At 36.5% G+C, this 23,750-nt stretch overlaps 1 protein-coding gene across 6 annotated transcripts in view; it reads right to left on the bottom strand.

The window, feature by feature from the left end:
* Positions 1-538: 538 nt before the first annotated feature.
* The window catches only part of LOC119646485, a 132,340-nt gene continuing 109,128 nt past the window's right edge, over positions 539-23,750 (bottom strand). For 5 of the 6 annotated variants that reach the window (XM_038046942.1, XM_038046940.1, XM_038046941.1 and 2 more), the window contains exons 3-11: positions 20,778-20,899; positions 16,688-16,772; positions 16,543-16,621; positions 16,270-16,296; positions 8,905-9,073; positions 8,678-8,836; positions 6,075-6,243; positions 1,597-1,763; positions 539-1,412 (exon numbers count right to left, since the gene is read on the bottom strand). In XM_038046942.1, the coding sequence (XP_037902870.1) occupies positions 1,204-1,412; positions 1,597-1,763; positions 6,075-6,243; positions 8,678-8,836; positions 8,905-9,073; positions 16,270-16,296; positions 16,543-16,621; positions 16,688-16,772; positions 20,778-20,899 (1,186 nt within the window). In that variant the 3' untranslated portion in view covers positions 539-1,203. The remainder of the gene's footprint in view (positions 1,413-1,596; positions 1,764-6,074; positions 6,244-8,677; positions 8,837-8,904; positions 9,074-16,269; positions 16,297-16,542; positions 16,622-16,687; positions 16,773-20,777; positions 20,900-23,750) is intronic. The other variant, XM_038046945.1, reaches the window with a different exon arrangement.

The following is a 23,750-nucleotide window of genomic DNA, read 5'->3' as shown; positions in this document are numbered from 1 at the left end:
TTGGTTAAACATGCAAAGTAAATCCTAAGAGGTAAATCTAGAATGACGGAAGAGGCTCACGGAGGAAGTAGAATAGTATAAAAGACTGGTCCATTCGTAGTAACATGAAGGAAAAAGAAACAAGGTACGTGAAAAGAAATAGGCACAAAACGAGGTGTAGAAAAATCTGTACGAAAAAGTCGTACTTATTTATAGCTTTAAGTTTCCTTCTTATAAATGCATTTGGAAATAACTCAAGAACATTCGGAATTCTTTGACTTCAGGTTAACAACATGCACTTGTTACTGTGGCCTGAAAGTAGGTTCCTATTTGGCAGGGAAATCTGGCGATTGGTAAAGTTTGCCTAGAATTCATTAGGTTTTGGTTGTTATTACGTTGGCTAATAATACAAAAATACATCGCAGAATGTTGGATAGTATTGCGGATTTTGTAAAACTTTAATCTTGCGCGTGTTGTCTTGATGTTCTTAAATATCAAACGTTGCCTACATATCCCTAGCTGTTTTCAGTACGTTTAAGTCATTCTGAATAGGCAGTTATTCATCTATAAGAAATTTATTGTTCTCGCTGAACAAAATTGCAATGTTTTTGGAAGATTGTGTATTTGTAAAACATTTTCGGTTTCATACTTGGTGTAATTAAGCTTAATAATACTTTTTAACAATTGATTTTTAACAAGCTACTCTATTGCGTTCCTGTGGAAAGTTACGGGGCCTGAATTCACGCTGACGGTTCTGTAATTCTTGCAGATTTTAGCAAATATGCAAACAGAACGTTGACAAATCTTAAGCGATAACAGTACCCGTAATTCAGACCCTGTAGTCGATTCGTTTTTATCATTACATTTTCCATTTAAGAAGTAAACATAAATTGCAAATTGCAGTAAGTCGGAAGAAGTCTCGTTGGAAATACTAGAATTAATATCTTTAGTACAGATACAGGAAAGTAAAAAAGGCTTAACATCTCCGTACTTTCACTAAATTTAAATTCTTTTTATCTTTGTTGCTTTTTGGATTGATTTTATCTTGTTTCTGGGATTGATTCTACTATTTGTTTGGGTAAATGTATGTCTATTCGTTTTGTTATTCTTTTTTTGAAATTCTTTAACCAGAGTGCGGTAAAGACGTGCTTTCCGCACGCATCCATCGGTTGTTAGTCTATAAAGAATTTGTTTTAAGATTTTTTACAGATAAATTAGTATTTATCAGTAAGCCTGTGCCTCTTTATAGTCACTCGGGTCCATGGTGTAAAATTCTTCCAATTTCCATTGAAGAGTTTCGAATGTTGGTCGACACATTGGCTCCTTGTGCCAACATTCCAACATGATTTCATAAAGACGTGCCTCACAACCAGGCGGACAAGGCATGCGATATCCATGTTCGACTTGGGTTAAGACTTCGGCGTTTGTCATACCTGAGGCGATAGAAGAAAATGTGTTAATGTTTGAAAAAGATTTGATGTTAGTTGCAAATCCTTTGCTTTGCGGGCTTCTAAATCTAATATATGTTATTTACCATTTGCCCAATTAGAAGAGATTTGCTCCGTTTATAATGAAACAAAAGGGATAAGATAAATGACAAAGAAACATTGAACTTACCAGGATATGGAATTCGTCCGTATGTTACTAATTCAGTTAATAAAATGCCGAAACTCCAAACATCCGATTTGATGGAGAATTTGCTATAGTTTGCTGCTTCTGGAGCTGTCCATTTAATTGGGAAGCGGGCTCCTACTCGTGCTTCGTACTCATCTTCCTTGATCAGTCTTCATGGAAAATTAAACAAAAAAACGCATTAATACATTATTTGGTATTGCGGCACACTTTATTCAGGTTCTCTCGTAATTCTTTGTATTATGTTAATTTTCTTTTATGGAGAATTATGTGTCTCATGTGAAGTGAAGAATAGAAAAATATTTTTTTTGTGAGTAGGCTAGGTGGATGGATTCACGCACGGAATGATACCTCCCTGTAATCAGAAACCTAGCCTGGAATGTTTGATATATTATTTCGGACTAGTCAGAGGACCGTTCCCTTCCAATCTTGTGCAAGTAGCAGGTTTTGAAATAGTGCGATAGGCAGACGCCACCTCCCTGTCTGTGTCTGTGTCTACACTACACCTCCTTGTTAAAAGTAACAGTCTATACCTCCGACCAGATCGGCTAGACATTGCACTCATTAAAGGAACTCCAAGTACAGCCTTACAACTGCTGCTTTGATGTGATCGAAACAGCTTATCTTCGAGTCAAGCGTCAATCCACGGTACTTAGCCCGTTGGTTTCGACTCTACAATCAACTCGCTAATGGACATGGAACGCAGGGTCGGGGTTCCCTTTTTAGTCAAGATGACTACTTCAGTTCTTTCCAGCACACAAGGGTGAAATAATGAGCAGCGGTCATCTCACTTACCAGTCGCATAAATATGGCAAGTTTACTTTGCTCCTGTTCAACAGTGTGCCCAATAACAAGCGCGCCATCATTATCCGAATGTCTAGCGTTACCAGGCTATCGTAGGAAATGTTCCAGATGACGTAATGCCTATCCTTCTCTGGCTTTCTAGCATCTCATAGAGCAGGGAACGATCTCTCAGATAATCCCTCAATATCCACAAGAGGCACCTATGACAGCTGTGTGTTTCAGCCGTATCCACGGCCTCTAACCGTAGATCTCCCCGCTCTAAAATCGAACTGCCTTGGAGTTAAGTAGGCATTTTCCGAGTGATACGTTTATAACCTAATCGTCGACTAGCTCCTGTCAGTAGCGACCTTTGCTTTTGTTTATCGCGCTATACACTGTCATTGTGGTGGATACCTCCTCTCAGGCGTTTAAAAGTTATGCAAAACGGCGGAATTTATGACACTAGTCTACCGTAATGCTCATAATTGAATTTTGGACAGTGTCAGCTGCAGCGATACCACCCCCCCCCCCCCCCCCCGAATTAACTTTTAACGCGGCTCTGCATGTGCCCGAAGCTTCAACGGATCTTGGCGACGTTTCACGCGCAGGGAGAGCCCCAGGCTGATGCACGTCGAGAAATAGCGTCAACCACTTCAAACGCGACGGTTGCCGAGAAGACAGCAGTAGTTTCAACGCCGAAGGCCTGGGCCCCGAAACGTTGGTATAGATCCAGTGTTTAACTAAAGCTACTTCTAGGATCCGTGCCTTGGCATTGAAGTCCTTGTTCCAGTACTATTCGCTGATTAGTTTTTACCTTGCGCTAGCTTTGTGACCTACCTGGCCTCATCTGCACAATTCATACCCTACATACTACTCAACCAAATCTGACTGTCACTGTTAAGAAGTTTCCTCGCGTATTATTTGGCAATTTCCACTAAAGCGAGTTTTTGAATCGAGAATTCGTAGAGGATACCTATCTGGGCATGCACAATAGCCTCCCCCACTTCGACCTTTTCTGCAAGACAATCAGGAGCTCTAGGCTAGAAACCAGAGCACGTGACCTCTTCGTTGTTTGTTGTCTCCGAATCTAATTCGACAGTGACTTCGCCATCCATCATTTTTCGTATGGAAGATACGTCTGCTCCACTGTTCTCGAGCTCATGTTATAGCGGATCTTGTTGACGACTTCCCTTCCGTCGATCTGGGGGCCCAATCCTCCTTCGTTTCCTTCAGGACTGAACCATTCATATCTGCTTTCTCTCCAAGGAGCCGGTTTTCTTAAGGCGCGGCATGCTATTTCCCTTTCCAATTATAATATTATTTTTTGCTATTTCTCCAGTCAAAATTACTGCAGCAAATTTGGTTGAAATTGCACTTCCAGTTATAAATAGTGGCTTGCTAATAGGAAACTTGGCTCCTTGGCCCACGGGCAGCTAAGAGAGCGAACAGCTCCAGCGAAAAATTTTGTCAACTGTAAAGACGACGCCAGTCATGAGTCAAGATTGTGATCTCCTTTTGTGTATAAAGACAATGAGACCTTTGTAAACAATAATGCAATTAAGCATACTATGTAATGAAGTACAGAAGACCTGTTGATGCAAATCAACTACAATGACTACAGGCAGCGCAAGACTTATTATCGAATAACATCCCTACGAGAATCGTCGTATGTCCCCTGTTCACTTTTGAAACAAGTTGAGCAAGCAAATTGAGAACATGCTTATTTGTTACACTTCACTCACTTATCACATCACACATTCATCACAACGCATACTACACTCCCGTCCACGAGGTGTAGATTGAAGGTACCCGTCTCTCGTAGCGGTTATTTGAACACCTCGTATTTATCGGCACTACATACTGCCTAAGTAGACATGACTATTAATTGACCTCATCTGTCAACTGCCTCGAAGGTGGTTACATAAGGCATATAGCCCTAAAATCCTTTGGATTTGAAAATGGGAAGAGCTCACAGACAGATGAACATGGATACATCCAATTGCAGAACCAGTGTGAACACCAGCACTCTACAGCATAGAGAATGACGGACAAAATGCTGCACATAACGAACAATATCTTATAAAGTAGCGAATATTATTATGGGGTTGATTTCCACAGATATTCTGAAAAATGAAGCACGATGACTACATGATAAAGGGTTCTTGCAAAAAAAAAAAATGAAACGAACGAGGACAACATGCTCATTGGGAAAATCAGCATTTGAACCTAGCTACCTAGATCAAGTTGGGGCAGTGACAGAGAGAATCATCTGCAACAGGTTCGCATTCATTAATAATGTTTTTTCGTCAGACTACATTTTCTGGCAAAGGTTGAGGGTGGATATCAGAAGGGAGCTTATTGGTGAGGAGCATATCATTGGTTCAGAGATTATGCCGTGAGTACACTTATATTTAGTACTCTGTCCGCTCCTCCGGAATATGATGTACAACTTAATATTCATTATTCCCAACCGAGAAAAGACCACTATTGTTGAATTTGCAGTTGACTTAATCATGTTTGCCATCACACAGAACTAGAGAATGTGGACGCTTACGCTACGCGATAGAAACAGTAAATCACAAATCGTAAGCCAAGTATCATCGAAGTGTGATTCTCGCCATCAATTTGGGTAGAGCTGCTGACTAATATGCAAACCGAAGGAAAGTAAATTTAGCTTACTACGTAATGGTCCTAAGGGTGTGTGATACCTTCAGGATGGGGTCGGATGATGCAATGTTCATGCTGGAAATGATTCAAATGCAAATGTGAGGCTGGTGAGGATATCCGCGATCGTTATGGGGTTGCACCGATCGTGGAAAAGTTGCGAGAGAGGCGTCTTCGTAAAAGGTCACGCAATTCGTGCAAACGAGAATTCACTTGCAAAGATTGGTCTGAACATCGAAGTCGATGGCAAACGACCAAAAGGCAGACCTAAGCAACGGTGGCTTGATACGCTGGATGGGGATTTGAAAGCCTCGAGATTGCACCCAGATCAGGCATTCGACCGCCGACCCCGCTTGTGAACGGGACAAAGGCTGAAGAAAAAGAAGAAGAATCGTGAACACACAAGTTCATTCCAAATATTCGAGCCATACCGGTCGGACCAAACCAATTTTATAAAAGTAAGATCCCTTGCTGATTATAGCGAGTTTCATAAGTAGTATTCACACCATTTAGAATGTAAAATTTCCCTGGTGTGGTGGTCAAATGACTGACACTCCGTTATACCTTTTTCCTGATGTTGAAATTTACACGATCCACGATTGTGGACGGAGTGACAGACTACAACCACACCTCAGTGCAAGAGTTGAGGGGACGATCGAAACACCACCACGAGGGTGATTTGTACGATTTGTTGGATAAATGGCAAAGACGCATTTCGCTTCCGCCACTTATCCAATGTTGGTCATTGGTTTCTCCTATCTCCGAATATTATGTTTTGTCATTTGCAGCTTAAGAATATCATAATAACAGACATGGTAGGTTTATCCTCCCAAGTTCTTTGTATGGTATAATCTAAAATCATTCAAAATTATTTTTATCAATTGTCTTTGCCAAAAATCCACATGCACATGTGCGTACAATTACAATTACAATTGCGTACAGCGCAATTTTCAATTTTTGCTGGAGATTTTATATTACAATAAGTTTCTAGAGTCACTACGATACTGAAAACTTACCTAGCCAATCCGAAGTCAGCAATTTTGACAATATTATTCTCGCCTACCAGAACATTACGTGCGGCTAAATCACGATGGATGTAATTTTGTGATTCGAGATATGCCATACCGTAGGCTATTTGTGATGCCATGTCGATAAGTGTGGGCATTTTTAAGCTTCGTCCTTTTCCTGTCAAATGAATAAGAAAAATTGGAAAGTTATAAAATTATATATAAAATATATATAAAAAACTTTGCAAGGAAAAAAGTAAAATATTTAGAAAGAGTTTGATATGTTGAATATAATGAAATTGTTCGGAGTAAGGAAATTTCACCCAAGATAGTTGTACCATAGAAAGTCTTTTTAGTTTTGAAGTCGATGATAAGCGGCCAAAATCTTGAAACAACGGTGGCCTGATACGCTAGATGAGGATTTAAAGGCCTCACAAGGACATCCAAATCAGGCATTTGACAGAACTAAATGGCGAAATTGATCATAACGAGCCGATCTCGTTTTTGAACGGGACAAAGGCTGAAGAAAAAGTAGAGAACGTGAATGCTCTTGTGCGTTGCAATCGTCGTCTGACGATTCGAGAGATGGTAGATGGATGTATGACTTCTGCCTGTTTACAAAAGTCAAGTACCCAATGAAAGGACAGCGGTTTCAGACAGTAGAGGACAGCAAAGAAAAAACGCTGAAACAACTGAACAGTATCCATGAAACAGAGTTTTCCAGCCGCATGGAATAGGGGAAACACCAGTGAGAAAAGTGTATCCACTCCCAAGGGGAATATTTTGAAGGGGATAAAATAGAACATTGTTAATATTTGTAATAAAGAGTTATTGAGAAAGTCCTTGAACTGTTTGATCAGACCTTAAAAACCCACACATTCACAGTTCCCACCTTCTTGCCTTCATGGCAATCGGTATAGCCGTTTCTGAGAAAAGAACGTGTGACAGACAAACAGATATTGAACCGATTTTAATAAGACTTTGTTTTACAAACAAAACCTTAAAATGTAGAAATTAATCCCAAAACCTGTAAATACTAATCTTTTATTGGAGGTTTAATTTTTTTATCCTTTAAAGATTGCTATTATTTACAATTGGTATCAATACAACTTTTCCTCTAATGAAATATAGTATGCGCCTTCAGTGAACTCAGTACTTATCAAAACAACCAGATAAACAGTGGCCAGGGCCGTCGAAAGAAAATTCAGGAAGGGATGAAAATTGTGTGGAAATGGTGAAAATTATACGGCTCTGAGGTGGAAATTGTGTGGGTCTTTATTGTTCGCTTTTTTCAATAAAATTTTTATTATGGGCCCCCGAGAAAACTACCATCTGGGGTATCAAATGAAAGGTCTCAATTAGTACTTTTCGAAACTAGTTCCATATTTGATATTGGATGAAACATAGGGGATTGGGGCTCAAAATATGACCCCCGAAAAGTGTAACAGGTATCGTTCCCAGAACCTATCCAACCGAAAAATCAGAAAAAAATCACAGTGGTGCATCTCTACGAAATCTAGGCCTCAAAACACATTCCATCCCAGAGGTACAAAATTTGGCATGGGTGTAATGGATAACATAATGCATAATTTGGTCAAGTTTGAAGGAAATCCAACTATTATTAACTAGTTATAGGGGGTGCGAGCGAAGCGCGAGCTTCCCGTATTCCGACTTGTTATTATTGGTGAGACCTTGTACAGCTTCATTATCTTAATATTTTTTGCTCCGTAACTAAGCCAGAGGCTAATTCTCTACCATAGTGTTCAGGTTACCCTAGACCATTTCTCAGAAAAAAAGACAAAAATAAGAATAAACAATAGAATATCGAACAAGCTATTTCAAGTAGAAAGTGGAGGTCGTGACTGAAGAGTTGCCTCTGCCCTGAGCAAAGCAGTCAGCTACTGCCGAATTGGCACAGTTCCCCATCAAGTAGATCTAGACTCAGGACTAACTCAATATACAAAAACAAAATTGTCTTTGCTTCAACTAGGTTGGAGCTGATTTTTATCCTCTATAATTCATAGTCGTTTCATGTTTACGAATTAATATATGGGATTTGGCGCACAGAGATCAGTAGAAAAACTTATCTGCCGCTAATTTATGAAACCTCTTTTTAGTTTAGAAAACGAAAATACTCGCTTTAACCATGATCTCTGACAAGCTTGTAGAATAAAAAAAAAACTATAGAAGAATCAGAGGGGAGAAGACACCGAGTTCAAATGGTAAATGTCGTTGGAAGGTATCTTTAGTCTTTAGTCACCTTTCCTTCAAGACAAATAAATTATTTGTATAAGAGCCAAAGAATAAAATCATGAAAAGGCAACTATTATGAATAATATAAGGGTCTATGGGCAGACCAGCTTACTTCGGGTATTATTAGGTAGATTGAAAAAAACAATCAAATAGATACATGTATGCGGCTGTCAAAGATAGCGATGGAGGGAATATTTACTTGAAATAAAATAACTGCAGCAGCTGCTGACAGAGTCCGAAGCGTATCATGCTTCACTAAACGAGTTCCTGAAGTAAAATAGAGACTAATTCCCGGCAATATATGCAAATGAAAGAAGATAGAATGAGCTAAGCAAGTCGATACTGCCATATTAAATTACCTTGTAAATAGTCGAGTAATGATCCTTGTTTCATGAGTTCGGTGATAATATAAATTGGTTCTTCTACTGTACAAACGGCAAACAATTGAATTAAATTATTATGACGTAATTTCTTCATAATTTGAGCTTCGGCTAAAAAGTCTTTTGGATCCATTGTGCCTAAAAATGAATACAATGATTTCAGTTAAAATTGAATCGTATAGCTGGGCATTTTCCAATTTACTTACCAGATTTCAATGTTTTAATAGCAACCGGTGTTGTATTATTCCATAAGCCTTCCCATACTTCACCGAATTGTCCTGAACCTAATTTTCGTACAAACTTCAACGAGGTCCTCTCAATCTCCCATTGATCTCGTGTTCGATGTGATAATCCTTCAGTAACTGGTTTCTCGATCTAAATACCGAAAACAAAAAAGATACCAAATGTTAGAAGACTGTTAAAGCAATCAATCATTTCTTTTTGGATAAAACCCATCAACTTCAGAAAATGCGCTAAAAGTGATGATAAAACAGAAAATAATATAACCAAATGAGAAAAATTGTGCTATTCGATTTTTTGAGCAACTCATCACAATAGAAACTCCTAATTGTGTTTTGGAAGCTTGAAAAAAGTAAGTTCAATTTGTCTACCACTCAATGTGTGTTTTTTAGTGTAATGGTTCTTTTTTGGAGGAGCGGATACAACAACACTTTAGACACAAAGTATGATGGCACTGTTTGATTAGGTACTTTTGGTACGAGTCTAGAGGTAAACAAGTGTGTACGAAAAGCAAAAAATAATCTAATGAGTATTTAATAACGGGATAAGAAACATGTGGAGTTTTTCGTTTAGTTTGCGAGGGCAATTTTGATGCAGTTGATTGTGTACTTTGTATTCAGGATTGCAAAAAGTAGAATAAGGTTTGATTTTGGTGATTTACAGTAGATTGCAAAAAAAGTTAAGTAAGAAAACAAATGTAATATATAAATTGCTTGGAAAAACTACAAATTAAAAATGGAATGAAATTGAAAGCAATAAAGTGTTATGAGAATTATATTTACAAGTGGTTTCCTTTTGCTTTCCCGACGGTTCCTGAATAAATTCCGTGGAATCTTAGAAAAAGCAATAAGTGCAACTTTTGAAACTAGAAATGTTCTTATCTACCGAAAGTGAACAGAAACAGATGAGGTTCTTCAACATGGTTTTCAAGCTGGATTTTTTCATGTAAATTTTCAAACAAAAATGTTGCTAGTGATTCATATTGTTGCTAGTCATATTATCTATTGCTTGGATATAGAATCTTAAAATTTTATTGAAATATATATTTTTTAATATATACAAAAACCGCATATCTGATGAATATTATTTTTACTTCCAATGATCATTTCATATATTTCTTAAATACATAATTTGGAAGTATGCGAATATGAAGATCAATAAACTGTCAAAAACCGATCGGCATAAAATTGTAATTATGCTGAGTATTTGTGTCCATTAGGTGCATATTGCGTAGCAATATCAGTGAATTATCATTGGAAATAGAGAAATGTATGATCGCTTGTTGATAATTACTTGGAACTGAGATATCCTCGTCTGTAACGATGATACTATTTTCAGTCGGTGGTAAATAGAACAATCAATAAAAGCGATTTATTACTGTGTAAATTATAAATAAGTTTAAATAAGATGGCAATACCAAATGGGCATATTTTACTTAAGGGAACCGTCTGGTAAGATTTTTTTCATAGAAAGATTTACTTTTCACACAGGAAATATTGAATTATACAAGTTGCATTTCTTGGCTGGTTGAAAAAAAATCACTTTTTTACCTGTTGACAAAATAACTCAGTTCTAGAAATTCTGACGAAAAAAATTGAGGTGTGTGGTAGCAGAATCAAAAATTTTGAGTGAAAAAAAGGCAAAATTGCATTTTGAATTTTTTAACTCTTCTTTTGAGTAATGCGTAAGGGTTAAATATTAACGAAAATTCATGATTCTGTTACGGGCTATAGCTATACATGTGTACAACAATCCTACAAAATTTGAACCAATCGAATAGACCATCCATGTCAACCAGCCGCGTTTAGAAAAATGTTTTTAGACGTTTTTTAAGATGCTTCAACTCGCAGATTATATTTTGTATGTCATTTCTATAGATGTATACTGTAAGACGAAAATGTTTTTAGGAAATCGATTTTTTTAAAAAAATGTACCAGACAGCCCTCTTAATCCTAACTTAGTTTTAAAAATAATGTTATGAGATTCAAACAATAATCTACTCAATAATTGCTCAGCAAGACTTTATTTTCAAGCTAGGAAACTAAGATTAGTAACTTCTTTTATTCCTATATCATTGGTTCATAATCTACATTCCCGAAAAATCGAAGTGAAGCGGAGAATTATTTGTTGATGCCTCTTCGAAACAGTCTTCTATCAGCTTCTCGACCCACGTCTCCACCTTCCCCTTCACGTCCTTGTCCGTTAGAAACCTTTTTCCACACATATCCACTTTCAGTTCCACAGTATCTTTCCGTGCTAATTAATAGACTTCCACTTCCGAAATGATGAGTCTTGAATCAAAATTATGCAACTAGAGTTTTTCTCATCACAACGACGACGCGGACAATGGTGCGGATTTCACACATATCAAAAATACTATTCACTATGGCCGTGGGAGCTCGAATACACTTACTTTCTAAACGTGCCTCATTTAATTATATCCAGGTATTTTACTGATCTTGTAAGCATATATACCTAGTATACAGTGAAAACCTAAAGTTAATATCACAAAACCAAACCTGAGTTTTATAATATGATTCCCAAATTGGTCTTCATATATGATTATGGTTTGTTCTAGATATCAAACAGAAAAATTGCTAGTAACTACATAGATAATTCACTATGAGTTAAGAAGTGGCAATCTTGGTGCTTTGAGTTAAAAAAAATGATTTCCAGGCCCATTGGTCGATACTAAGCAGGAACAGGATCTGCAAACTGTATGATAAGTCGCGTGGTGTGAAAAATTTCACCCTCTCCACATTGCATATCTGGATCTTGGGAAAGCTCTTCTTAGTTCTTGACATATATACTCTACATCCAACGTCCAGTGCTTTACATATTGTCTATGCAAAAGATATCTTTGTTGCCGATCTCGAGCAAAATTGAAATTTGTTTACTTATTTATTTAATTTAAGGAACAATACACAGAACAGTGCATTTCTAATTATGTATTGTCTTCAGAATGATGAGCAAGTAAGTAGTTTAACTCAAAACTTAGCTCAAAACTCAGGAAAGAGACAGAGTCAAATGAACCAAGCTTTAGGAGAGGGAAAGAAAGTAGCTATCGTCCCCCACGAAGGAGACTTCAAAAATGTTCTCACTACGGAAGGCAATGTAAAATATAATATCTGAGGAGGCAGAGCACTCCATCAGGCAATTACAGAATTTGAAAAGGGTACACATGTCAAGGAAGATTTGGCTTTGTTGTAGAGAAGGGGGAATATTTCACATCGGGCAAATTCTTTTTACGAATAAGAAATCGTTGTATAGTTTCCAGTAAGGGATGGTGACAGTTACGGAAATTCCAGAGCAATATTCAAGGATGTTTCTAACAACGTAGTTGAAAAATATTATAGGAGGCTAAATTAAGGTAAAGAAAGGGAAGGGCTTAGGATAAAAACAAACATTTTGAAAGTGCGGTTGATAATATCAACGAAGTGGGAATTGGAACGGAGTTTGTCTTCGAAGATGACACCCAGGTCTTGAAAGAGCATAGTAATAATAGCACCAGCCCCGAAGAGGCAGTACAACGATGTCGGAGGGAGTTTAAGTAAATAGTATACGGTGAGCTTATAACTTGCGCAACATTTAGTGTAATGATTATGAAACAGAAGCACACTCACACTGTGTGAATGTCCCGTTCTCCACAAAAAAATGAACAGGAGATAAACATATCAAGTGAAACTTGTAAATATTTAACGTCAACTTGTTTACCGAGCACAATCACACCACAGTAGCGGACACGAAACAGTGGTAAATAATTTGAAATCGTTTGTATAAACATGCGCACATGAGGCAATCGGGAAGGTCATTAATAAAAAATGGGCATAGTTAGGGGCCTAGTGCACGGCCTTGGGAAGCTCCAGAGGAAGGAGGAAAAGAATGAGATGTTGTTTTTAGTTTGAGTTATTTTCAGATTTTTTGATGAGGACATTTTTGTGAATGGGCCTTATTTCCCCTCAAACTTGTACTTTCTGAAACTTCACTTCCCCACCTTCCCCTTGCAACTGATGTCAAAACCATCTGAAAAGAGATTCAGTAGGCTATTCAAATTACTATCTAATTTGGTTGTTATCCTATACCATGTGAAATTTTGAACGCATCCTTGAGTCACATTCGCAACATAGTTCAAATTATCATGAACCAAGTCGGGTTTGTCAAAAGCTTTAGAATTACTAATGCAATACGCATCGCAAATCGTGCTCCCTATATTGCCGTCTAAAGAGAGCGTTTTACCGTGCCTTTATGGATTGCGACACCTAGTGCCAGAGGGATGAACTCTACCGACACTCAAAGAATAAGATTGGAAGTGTGGCAGGTATAACAATACCGCACCACGTCTCTATGGGTATTCATCAATTAAGCGCCCTCTCGTCACATCTCTTTGTTCTTGCCATGAAGCCTGTCACGAGGGGCAGCCAACGTGCCGGTCTATTCAGATTGTTTTCTAGCTTATCACAACAAAGCTGATTTCACGCAATTTGTTCAAAAGTGAAAAAATCCCGTTAGCATTGTCTCCAACTGAATCTGAATAAAACATAGTTTTTGACAACTGACACCAATGCCGCAGATACTATCTATCACTGTCAATGACAGCGTGCTGCAGGTTACTAAACGATTTAAGTATTTTGGATCAATAATATCAGCCATCTTTTAACTACACTATGACATTGCATGATCCGTTAACGAGACCTAAATGAACTGGTCTTCTTTGTAGTCGATGCATCAGACCAATCGCCGCCACCGAACGGAACAAAGATTAAAGAAGATAAAAGGTAAGTGTGAAGTTTGACACTGGAAACCGTTCAGTAAAAGTTTTAGTTTCAAAAAGTTTAAACAGCTCTTCCCTGCGATTTTTGAAATGAATGAAAAAAATATAGTACGTTCAGCTGAGCAAAAAAGCAGACTTTTCAGAACGCTACGCTGATTTCAATGCTACCAGATTAAATCTCCGGGCAAATACCAATTGAGAACGACTCGACATTGGCGACCACTTATTAGGTGCGTTTGGTAGGTATTACAAAAGGGCATCCAATTCCTGCCATTTGCAGGATAAAGATGTTCACAACAAATTTACCTCAAGCATAACTGTGGAAATATGATAATATTTCAAGGAAAGTTTACAGTTTTCCTTTTTAAAAATAAGATCTTTGTTTAAAAACAATTCATAAATAAAAATCGTCTGTACCGTCACATGTTGCTCTCTTAGGTGCGAATATTGACTTTACACACAAACCGTCAAACTCCAACCAGACAAGCCTATATTGCGATGGATGAGCATAACCACGGACTTCAGTCACATCTGCTATAATATTTAAGGTAACGGTTTCAATGTCTCTATTGAATTACTGAAACGACTATCCAACAGAAGAGGAAATACAAAATATTACTCCATAGAAAAAAACCTTTGGAATCTTAATTTTCATCTAACCTTCATTGCAAAACTTAACGCAATAATTATTTTCAGAACTGAGTTTTTTTGTGTTTCAATAAACAAAATTAAAAAATTAAAAAATCCTTTCTCTCCATTATCCATATTTCACTGATTTTGATGTGGTAGCTTCGCATATTCAGTTTTCAATGGTAAATTCATTCCAGAGGCAAAATGAAATATAATATTTGCCTTAGCATTTCCACGAAAAATAAGCAAGCATATGAATTTGCACAGACTTTATGCATATTAATTTTTTAGTTCATATTGAAGTTACGCCTGTATTTCTGTTCGACATGTGGGTGGAAATCCATATAGACATTCAAACAGACATTTTTAGTCATATTGTAAATAATCGATGAAAGTAAATGCGAAGCTTCTATTTGGTGCGAATCCAAACAGAATGTTTACATTGCATGTAAATATTTTATTTGACAGTTGTTGATCTAAGCTTTGTTAAGGAATATGTCACATTATGACTGGAATGGACAACCTCAATTTTGGAGAGAGAAATAAGTTTGAGTCTCATATATATTATATATGTATATATGACCAACCATTGATTACATATATATGGACGTACGCTAGAACCAAACGACATTTGTATGGTCAATAATTTTCATTCACTTTTTGAGTTCTCCAAGGGAGTTTGGAGGAATTTGATGAATATTATATCTCACAATGCTCAATATTATCCATTTAAGATATCTTATTGCAAAAAATTATATTAGAAAGTGCTAGAATCAAATCACTTTCAAAATTTTGCTCGAACTATATGCACTAAAGCTTTCCTAATATTATAGAAATTACACTTTATCAGCAAAAATAAAGCCATCGTTTAACCACGAATCAAATCTTACTAGTGATTGGCTAGCAAACATTTCAAAAGCGAAACTAGTTCATTCAATGCTTCCTGTATACTCTATATAAACAATAAAAACAAATCTGACCTGTTAACAAAGTGAAATAAATCACGGACCAATTTCTCCGCACACCTACAAGACATATGTCAGATACGATAATTACCATGAAATATTTAACAATATATAGTGTAGACGTGAAGCTTTCTGAATGAAGTTATTGTCGCTTCATCAGCCGTGAACATGTCCATAGAATCTAACCGATTCAAATTGAGTTACGTAAATCAAATTAAGATAATTCAATTGCAGTAACATTCTCATACATAATACGTTTCATAACATTTGAATCTAGATAGAGAAAATAATCAAGATACATATGACTCAAGCGTTTACGGTTTGCTGGTTAATTTGAAGGATTTTCGCAATAATTTAGAATGGGAAAATTGCACAGAATCTTCCCATAAGATTTAGAAGAGAATATTTTTTCAACTCAAAAGAGTTTTGATGTAATTTGCAATCCGCTTAAACTAGGGAAAGAGTTTTGCTATGGATAGTTTAATTGATCTCTAGATATGCCTTTATTTTGCAACGGGTTACGGTCTAAAACTTTCAACAACAACAATTTCCCACTTAATTTACGAACATGTATAATATTATTCAGTCAGCGGCAAATAAATCTTCTCATAACACTTACATAATTATTCCATCAATGAATTAAACGTAAAATGTGGAGACTATACTAAAACAACAATAACGGACAATTGTGTATTGCATAGGACTTCGGGAGCTAGTAAAATATGAATCAATGTACTTTTTGCGATAACACTCTTGACCAACTATGCAATGTTTACAACCGTTTCAAAACGTAAACAACATAAACTAGCCCAGAAGAAGACGATAAAGTACAAGTAGAATAAATAAAATGATAAAATCAATGAGAATCACCATAATAATGATGAAGTTGAAAATGTAAAAAACACACTGACTTATAGTTCTTTTCTCATTTTTAGGATCACTCATCGGTTAGAATTTAATCCTACCTCAAATAGACCCATAAGTTGGTTAGACTGAACAAAAAAATATTAGAGAAAAATTAGGTATCAAAAATGTTATTATGCCTCTTTGGATATAAAAACAAAATCTGTGGATATTAGTGTTATGTATATCTGAATTGGTATGTTATCCACAAGGTGTTTTCAATGTTGGCGTAATGTTTTAGTAAAAGTCTAAATATTTCTTTTCTAGATTAATCAAATATCATTATTAGTACTTGTTAATGATAAATTTTGTCAAAAAAAATAGAATAATTTTACCTGTACGCATGGTTTACACAAGTTCACACATAGTCCATCTGAGTCTTTTGAATAGTGTTCAACAAGTTCCTGAAGTGTTCTGTTGGAAAATAAAAGTTAAAACATTTACAAACTACCTAAAAGTGTATCAATAATAAAATATTACCTGAATGTTGTGCGTCGTGCAATGAAAAAGCCTCCTTCGTCAAGTTGTCGTATTCTGTAATGTTTAACAGTGTCGCCATCACGAACTGAAATGAAAGGAATTCACAAATTAGATTGGATATATAATTTTATAAACCACATTGTCTATAAAAGTGATTTATTTAACTGGCTTGTAATGCCACCAAGCGCATATCATGGGTTGTAGTTTATAACATAAACCATCGGGTCGAGCACAAATATTGTCATATTTAGTAAACACTTATAAAAATACAAAACAAACAAAAAAAAACAAAACGCGAAACCACATTTTAAAAATTCAAAATTCTTTTTGACCAATCGAGCTGGAATTTTTACACACTATTCTACATATCAGTAGTTCTGGTCTGAATCACGATTATGTATTTTAGATAATATTTTTTTATTTTTATTTTGGATTTTCAATGAAAAATAGACCTGACTTTTGAAGATTTTTCTTTACAACTTCACCATTTTAATGTTTACAAAGATAAAATTATAACATGGTTTGGACTATAGAGTATAGTATACCGAATAAGAGAATGTTTAAATGTTGATTCCAGATTACTGGAGATGCGCTTCCTACCAGCAGCCCACTTTTTTTAAAGGAACCCATTTTGAACGTAAAAAAACAAATACAAAACGATTATCAAATTTACTAATTAAGAATTTTGTATCGTAATTCAAGGCCTCAATAATAACATAAAAAAAGTTGGAAAAGACTGTTATTGTCAAAAAAAAATTCTTAAAAAAGTTGAAATAGCGTCACATAGGAAAGCCCCCTTAAGCATTTTCAATAGAACTCCAGAATCAACAAAGCAGTATCTAATATATTTGAGACTCGCTCAACAACAAGAGCGGCTCCCGGCTTTTGGACGTTTTTTATCATTGATAGTTAAAGCCAAAAAACAATAGAATTTTTCTTTCAACTAGGCGAATTTTTCAATGAGTTTTACTTAAGCCCGATGTGGAGTGAGCATTTAACAGCAATGATCAAAGAAAAACCCAGTAATCTGCAGAAGCTTAGTAACTGGTGATGCGAACTCAATTAACAATGAAGCTTTTCGGAGACTAGGCCAAACAGCTTTTGATACATTTTGGGCGATTGGCTAGGTTTCGAGATTTCCGAACCTGTGGTTCACTCATTTTGAAAGTAGCGCTGCAATGTTATTCATTGAAATATTTACTGTTGAAATTTTTGGTCCTTTATAGGTTTGATGTGTAAACAAAACCTTATTAAAAGCAAGTAAATGATTTTGTATCAAGTTTGAGGGGTGATCTCCATACAAGCGAAGAGGACAATTTTTCCTCTCCAAAGGCGTCTGTGTGGCGTATCAAATGAAATGTCTCGATTAGCACTTTGAAAGTAGGTGAGTGGGGGGTTAAAAAATACAAATTCTGAAGAAGAGAGAATGATTTCGTTCTCATTCTCACAAAGTATCCAAACGAAAAATATGAAGCAATCATTATGTAAAATCTAGGGTCCAGAGTACAACTGTCTGTCTAAAACTCCAAGCCCTCGCTCCATTTTTGCGCTTTTTCTGAAAGTTGAAGAAACGCAAAAATGATTTTGCGTCGAATGAAATAAATGATGAACAGGCGGAAAATACACATGGGGGGAGAGTTCCGAATATAAACCGAAAATTCTGTTTTTAACTATCGAAGTCGTGTGCTGACGAGCGTTATCATGGAGCAGAATCATTTTTCGATTCTCGTAACGTATCTCGCGCTACGTGTTTACAAAAAACCTTAAAAAAAGGGGAAACAAATTTAACACGAGAATGACCCATTTTTCATTAAGAGGAAATGACACCTGACATCAGAAACCTGTCTTTAAATATTTGCATGTCTTCGATCTCAACAGTATACGAAGTTATTTACCTTGGCGTCACTATATACTCAAATTTATCCAACATCACTCACTCAAGAAGACTCTGAATCGTACAAATGACAGTTTCAAATTACTGCACCAGATACTTAAGATAGTTAATAGTTAATCCAATCTCTAATTACTTTTGGTTTCATCCTTTGGATAGACAACTCTTCTTATCTGATGGATAATAAGTGCCAATTCCTCCGCTACTGTACCCGCATATTCGAAAACGACGATTATACGAATAACATATCTAACCAGATCCTCTACGAAACCTTCAAAACACCACCCATCGCTGTCTTCCTGCCCGGAGGTATGTTGCAATTCCTTCAGCAGGGGAGGTAGAGTTATTGAAGGGCTAAATACAGACGTTCCTCCATCCAAACAAAACGGCTCATAAACCACCTTCTTATACTTATGCCTTCGTTTTTTAAGGTTTTCTGTAAAATAAAACCTTATTAAAATCGGTTTACTGTCTGTCTGTCTGTCCGTCAGACACTTTTTTTTCGGAGACGGTTGTAGAGATTGACACCAAATTTGGTAGAAAGGTGGGAACTGTGAACGCACGCGCATATAGTGAGTTACATCCCTTTACGTCGAATTTAAGGGGGGTCCCCATAATGCATTTTTTCTTTAAGATGATCACAGCGGCCTCTAGCGTGGAAACAGAAAAACACCTTTTTTCAGAGATGGGTGTATAAGTTGCTCTATATTTCAAAAACGAACAACGTTATCGTGCTGGAAAAATTACTACGCATGTTCAAGACATCAGTAAACATATGGTGAAAAATTCGTGTTTGTACCTTTATCCAGTTCGTCACAAAAACTTTCTTAAAAAAACGACCTCCATACGGGATGACACCCTTCAGAATGATCAAAAACCTACGATCGTGAAGGGCTGCTATTGACCCAATTTAAGTTTGGCTTTTTTTTGTTAGGGCAGCATATCATTTGCAGACATTATCTTCAAATTTCAGCGGCATACCTCAATAGTTTTCAAAGTAACAAGGGTAATGAATAAATCTGTCTGTCCACGTGTTTTCAGTTTTCTACAATCTTAAAACTGGAAACGAATTTGCCCCGACGAATATGTAGTAATTGACTTGGATTTCCAAGGATGAATCAACCCAATCTAACCCATTCATCAAACAAGTCATTATTAGAGACGAGGTATGGTTTTATTCGGATTATTGAATAGCATGTTACAAATGAGTCAAAACCAAAACAAGCCGAAAATCGGAAGCTCGGCGCTGCATGTATGATACCGAATGCATTCATTTCCAAGATTTTTTCAGATTTTTGAGTAGATAGTTTCTGAAAACGGATTCTTAAAGTAGTTGACCCTTCCCGGACCCCAGACTTCTGCCCTTTGTAACAAATGTCAAAACTAATATCTGTTCCTAAAAGTGTCTTTCATTTAATACCCCCCTCTTTTACGTATATGGGACCTCCCTTAAGTTCAACGTGGAACAATGTAACTCACTGCATGTGTGGCGATTCACCGTTCCAACCTTTCTACCAAACTTCGTAACAATAGGTATAACTGTTTCTTAGGAAAATGCATATGATAAACAGACAGGCAGGAAGTGAACCGATTTTCAAGAAAAACGCGTAGTTTTCACTCGAAACCCCATCGAAAATGGGAAACGATGCCTGTAATTTACATCAATTACCACCACGCTATGCATCGAGAGCTTTTGTCAGAAGCTTAGGTAGTGAACAAGGAGTATTATTTGGGTGTGAGACGCGATGCAATTCGTCGAAAAAGGAACAAAGCTCCTAGGAGGAGCACGTTCCTTAGAGGCAGGTAATGGAAAAACCGAAGATGATTCTGATAGACGTAGCAAACTCCGCGTGATAACATGTTTCAAGGATTGGATCAAGCGCAGGTATAAGTGTGCGGAATTCGCTTGGGATTTCTTTTACGAAGTCAATATTGATTTTGATTAATAACATTATATTTCAAACTTTCTGGATAAATTCCGGGAAGTTTTTTATCAAAGTAATTACTGACATTGGAAAATTCTCCCTCATATCTAACTATTTACATTAAAAATGAAAAACCCTTGGAGGGCTATAGACAACAGTGGAGATAGTTTTAATTCCCCCCAACGTTAGTGTAAATGAATTACATTCATTGAAACCAAACGCTCGCATTTAAAATATCGAGTTTGCATTAGCAATTAATAATCGTTAAACTCACCTGATAATGAATAGTCATTGTGCCGGCTTTCTGAATCTCTAATTAAGAATGCACCGTGTTCGTTTTCGGGTAAAAGTAGTTTCTTTTCAGCCTCAATACGCTTTATTTTCCGGAAGTACCATCTGAAAAAAAAAACAAAATAATGTAATTTTCAATACACAAAAAGTTTTCTTTTTTCATACATATACAAAAACGAAACGATCATAACATTGTCTATCATTGGTAAATATTATTCATTCATTCTAAACTATAAGTTAACGTATCTCAAGCGTTGTACTTATTTGTTCTCTTCGCTAGAAATTGACACTTGGTACGCTTAGATACTAAAACTTTCCTGAAGTTCCCTTAAATACAGAGACAGGGTTTTGCCGGATGCTTAAAGTAATGGGATGAAAGGAAAATATCGCGACATTATAGAAAACCTCCACCAAATGTCAATCGACATGCGAATTACCCCTCCCTGTAAAAACCATGCTGACTTGACGATTTGCTCGAACAAGATTCACGTGGTGACTAATGAGTTGCAGTAAATATTAATAGCGGAACCAAACTGTCAAACAATATATAGTCATATGGGTTATCAAATGAAAGGTCTCGGTTTGTACTTAGTGCAAGAGTAAGGAGTCAAAATGTGCACATTTCAAGTGAGACAGGACTCATTTTTCGGAAACGATCCAGCGCGGGCCTCAAAATATATCCCATTGCTACATCTGCTCAAATAAAGTTACTGATAGTATATTACCAACTGTTAGCAATTTACTACCCCCTTAATCCTAGTATAATAGTACAAAATGCAAATTGCATCAGCATAGAGGATGATATCGCACATAAACATGAAAAGTTTCATGGAACTCCCGCGATTAATATCAAAGTTATAGCAGCTCAAACTTATCAATTTCGCGCCAATTTACTGCATCTGAACCCATGCAAAGAAGGTGCTGACGTCATAATTAACGAGAAGAATTGACATTTAATGGAAATATTATATTCTATTCATGAAGAATCTACTTCTCCCCAGCCCGTTTTAAAGTTTTGTGTGAAACAAAACGTTATTAGAATCTATTCGGTGTCTGTCTGTCTGTCACACCCGATTTATTCGCAAACAGCTAAGGCTATTGTTATGAAATTTGGTGAGAACATATAGTATGTAAATTCTTTTACATGGAACAAATGGCGCCATTTTGTGTTAACTTTAAGGAGGGGGGGGAGGTCCCATAAATTTTTGTATTTTGTTTGACAGATAATGGTTATGTGAGATATCACATGAAAGGGCTCAATTAGTACTTTTCAAACTTGATCTTATTTCTGCTACTAAGTGAAATATAGGAGAGTTAGAGCTCAAAATATATGATCCAAAAAGTATAGCAGGTCTCGTTCTCAGAACCTACTCCGAAAAAATACATGGTTGTGCAGCTGTACAAAATCTAGACCACAAATTACATCTCATTCCAAAATTTGCTCAAATAAAGTTAATAATAGCATATTATCATATTTTAGAAATTTAACTGCTGTTGTAGGTTAACTTCTTCACATTTGCTAATAATATTGAACTCCTAGGGTAAGGAGTATAAGATTGACTATTATCAATATAATGCTTTCCAGAGCAAAGTATTTGTGTAAATAGCTTTTTAAAAAATAGAGGGCAATCGAATTTTTAACTATATGGCACGGGAGGCGTTCAAATTTAATTAAGAATGCACATCATCATCATCAATAGCGCAACAACCGGTATACGGTCTAGGCCTGCCTTAATAAGTTACTGCAGACATCCCGGTTTTACGCCGAGGTCCACCAATTCAATCTCTCTAAAAGTTGTCTGGCGTCCTGATCTACGCCATCGCTCCATCTTAGGCAGGGTCTGCCTCGTCTTCTTTTTCTGCCATAGATATTGCCCTTATAGACTTTCCGGGCTGGATCATCCTCCATACGGATTAAGTGACTCACCCACCGTAACCTATTGCGCCGGATTTTATCCACACCCTGACGACGGTCATGGTATGGCTCATAGATTTCGTCGTTATGTAGGCTACGGAATCGTCCATCCTCATGTGGGGGCCAAAAATTCTTCGGAGGATTCTTCTCTCGAACGCGGCGAAGAGTTTGCAAGAATGCACATCAATCTCATAATCTGAAACCAATACGCGATTTGATGCATCTTGAATAATCGAGAATCAGTGGCTGAATGCCTGAGAACAACCTTGCAAATATGTATATATGCAATCAGCTATAACATTGTAAATTATTATTGCTCATTACATCGAAATCAACTTATTTATTTATATTTTTTTCTGAACTAGTAAAATTGGACCGTCATTCAAGTCCAGTATCGATTTATCTATTCGAATATATTCACCACATCATATATAGGTGCAATTTCGTTAACTCAAAGGGTATATAGATGAATAAATTGATATCGACTCGCCTATACAAACTGCATTCATTGTCTGCTTTGGCTCATTATGGAAAACTACCGAGTGATTATATATATATTATGCAGTGCAGCAAACTGGCTAATTAAGTCTTCGCATCACGATTTGAATCCCAAACCAAAATTTAGTAACTTTCAAAATGGCTGGAAGGTCAAGCTTTCATCAATAAAATATCATCATCATGAATATAAGTTTCTTTCGAATCATTCTGCATTACTTAATATATTATTATACCTAGAATTTCCCCGAGTAATGCAATACAACGATCTTAATGGAAAAACCATAAATTCAAACTGTTACCATTTGCTGGCATTCATATATGATTCCCCTCGACGAAGGATTGAAGCAAATGTTATGTTTAAATTATTATTTACTAGCAACCACGTCAATAATTTCCGTCTGGCAAATAGTTGTGTTTCTAAGAAGGCAGGAATAATCACAGCCCAAGTGAAATTCTGAAGTAAGCTGAAAAGTCAATCAAAAGATTTATTGAGACTGGTCAAAGAACAATAATGCACTTTATGTATACATATGTACATTCGAA

This window comes from Hermetia illucens, chromosome 1 (genome assembly GCF_905115235.1).
Source record: "Hermetia illucens chromosome 1, iHerIll2.2.curated.20191125, whole genome shotgun sequence".
Lineage (NCBI taxonomy): Eukaryota > Metazoa > Arthropoda > Insecta > Diptera > Stratiomyidae > Hermetia > Hermetia illucens.
Note: the sequence above shows the minus strand (reverse complement) of the source record. Positions and strands in the feature narration are given on the sequence as shown.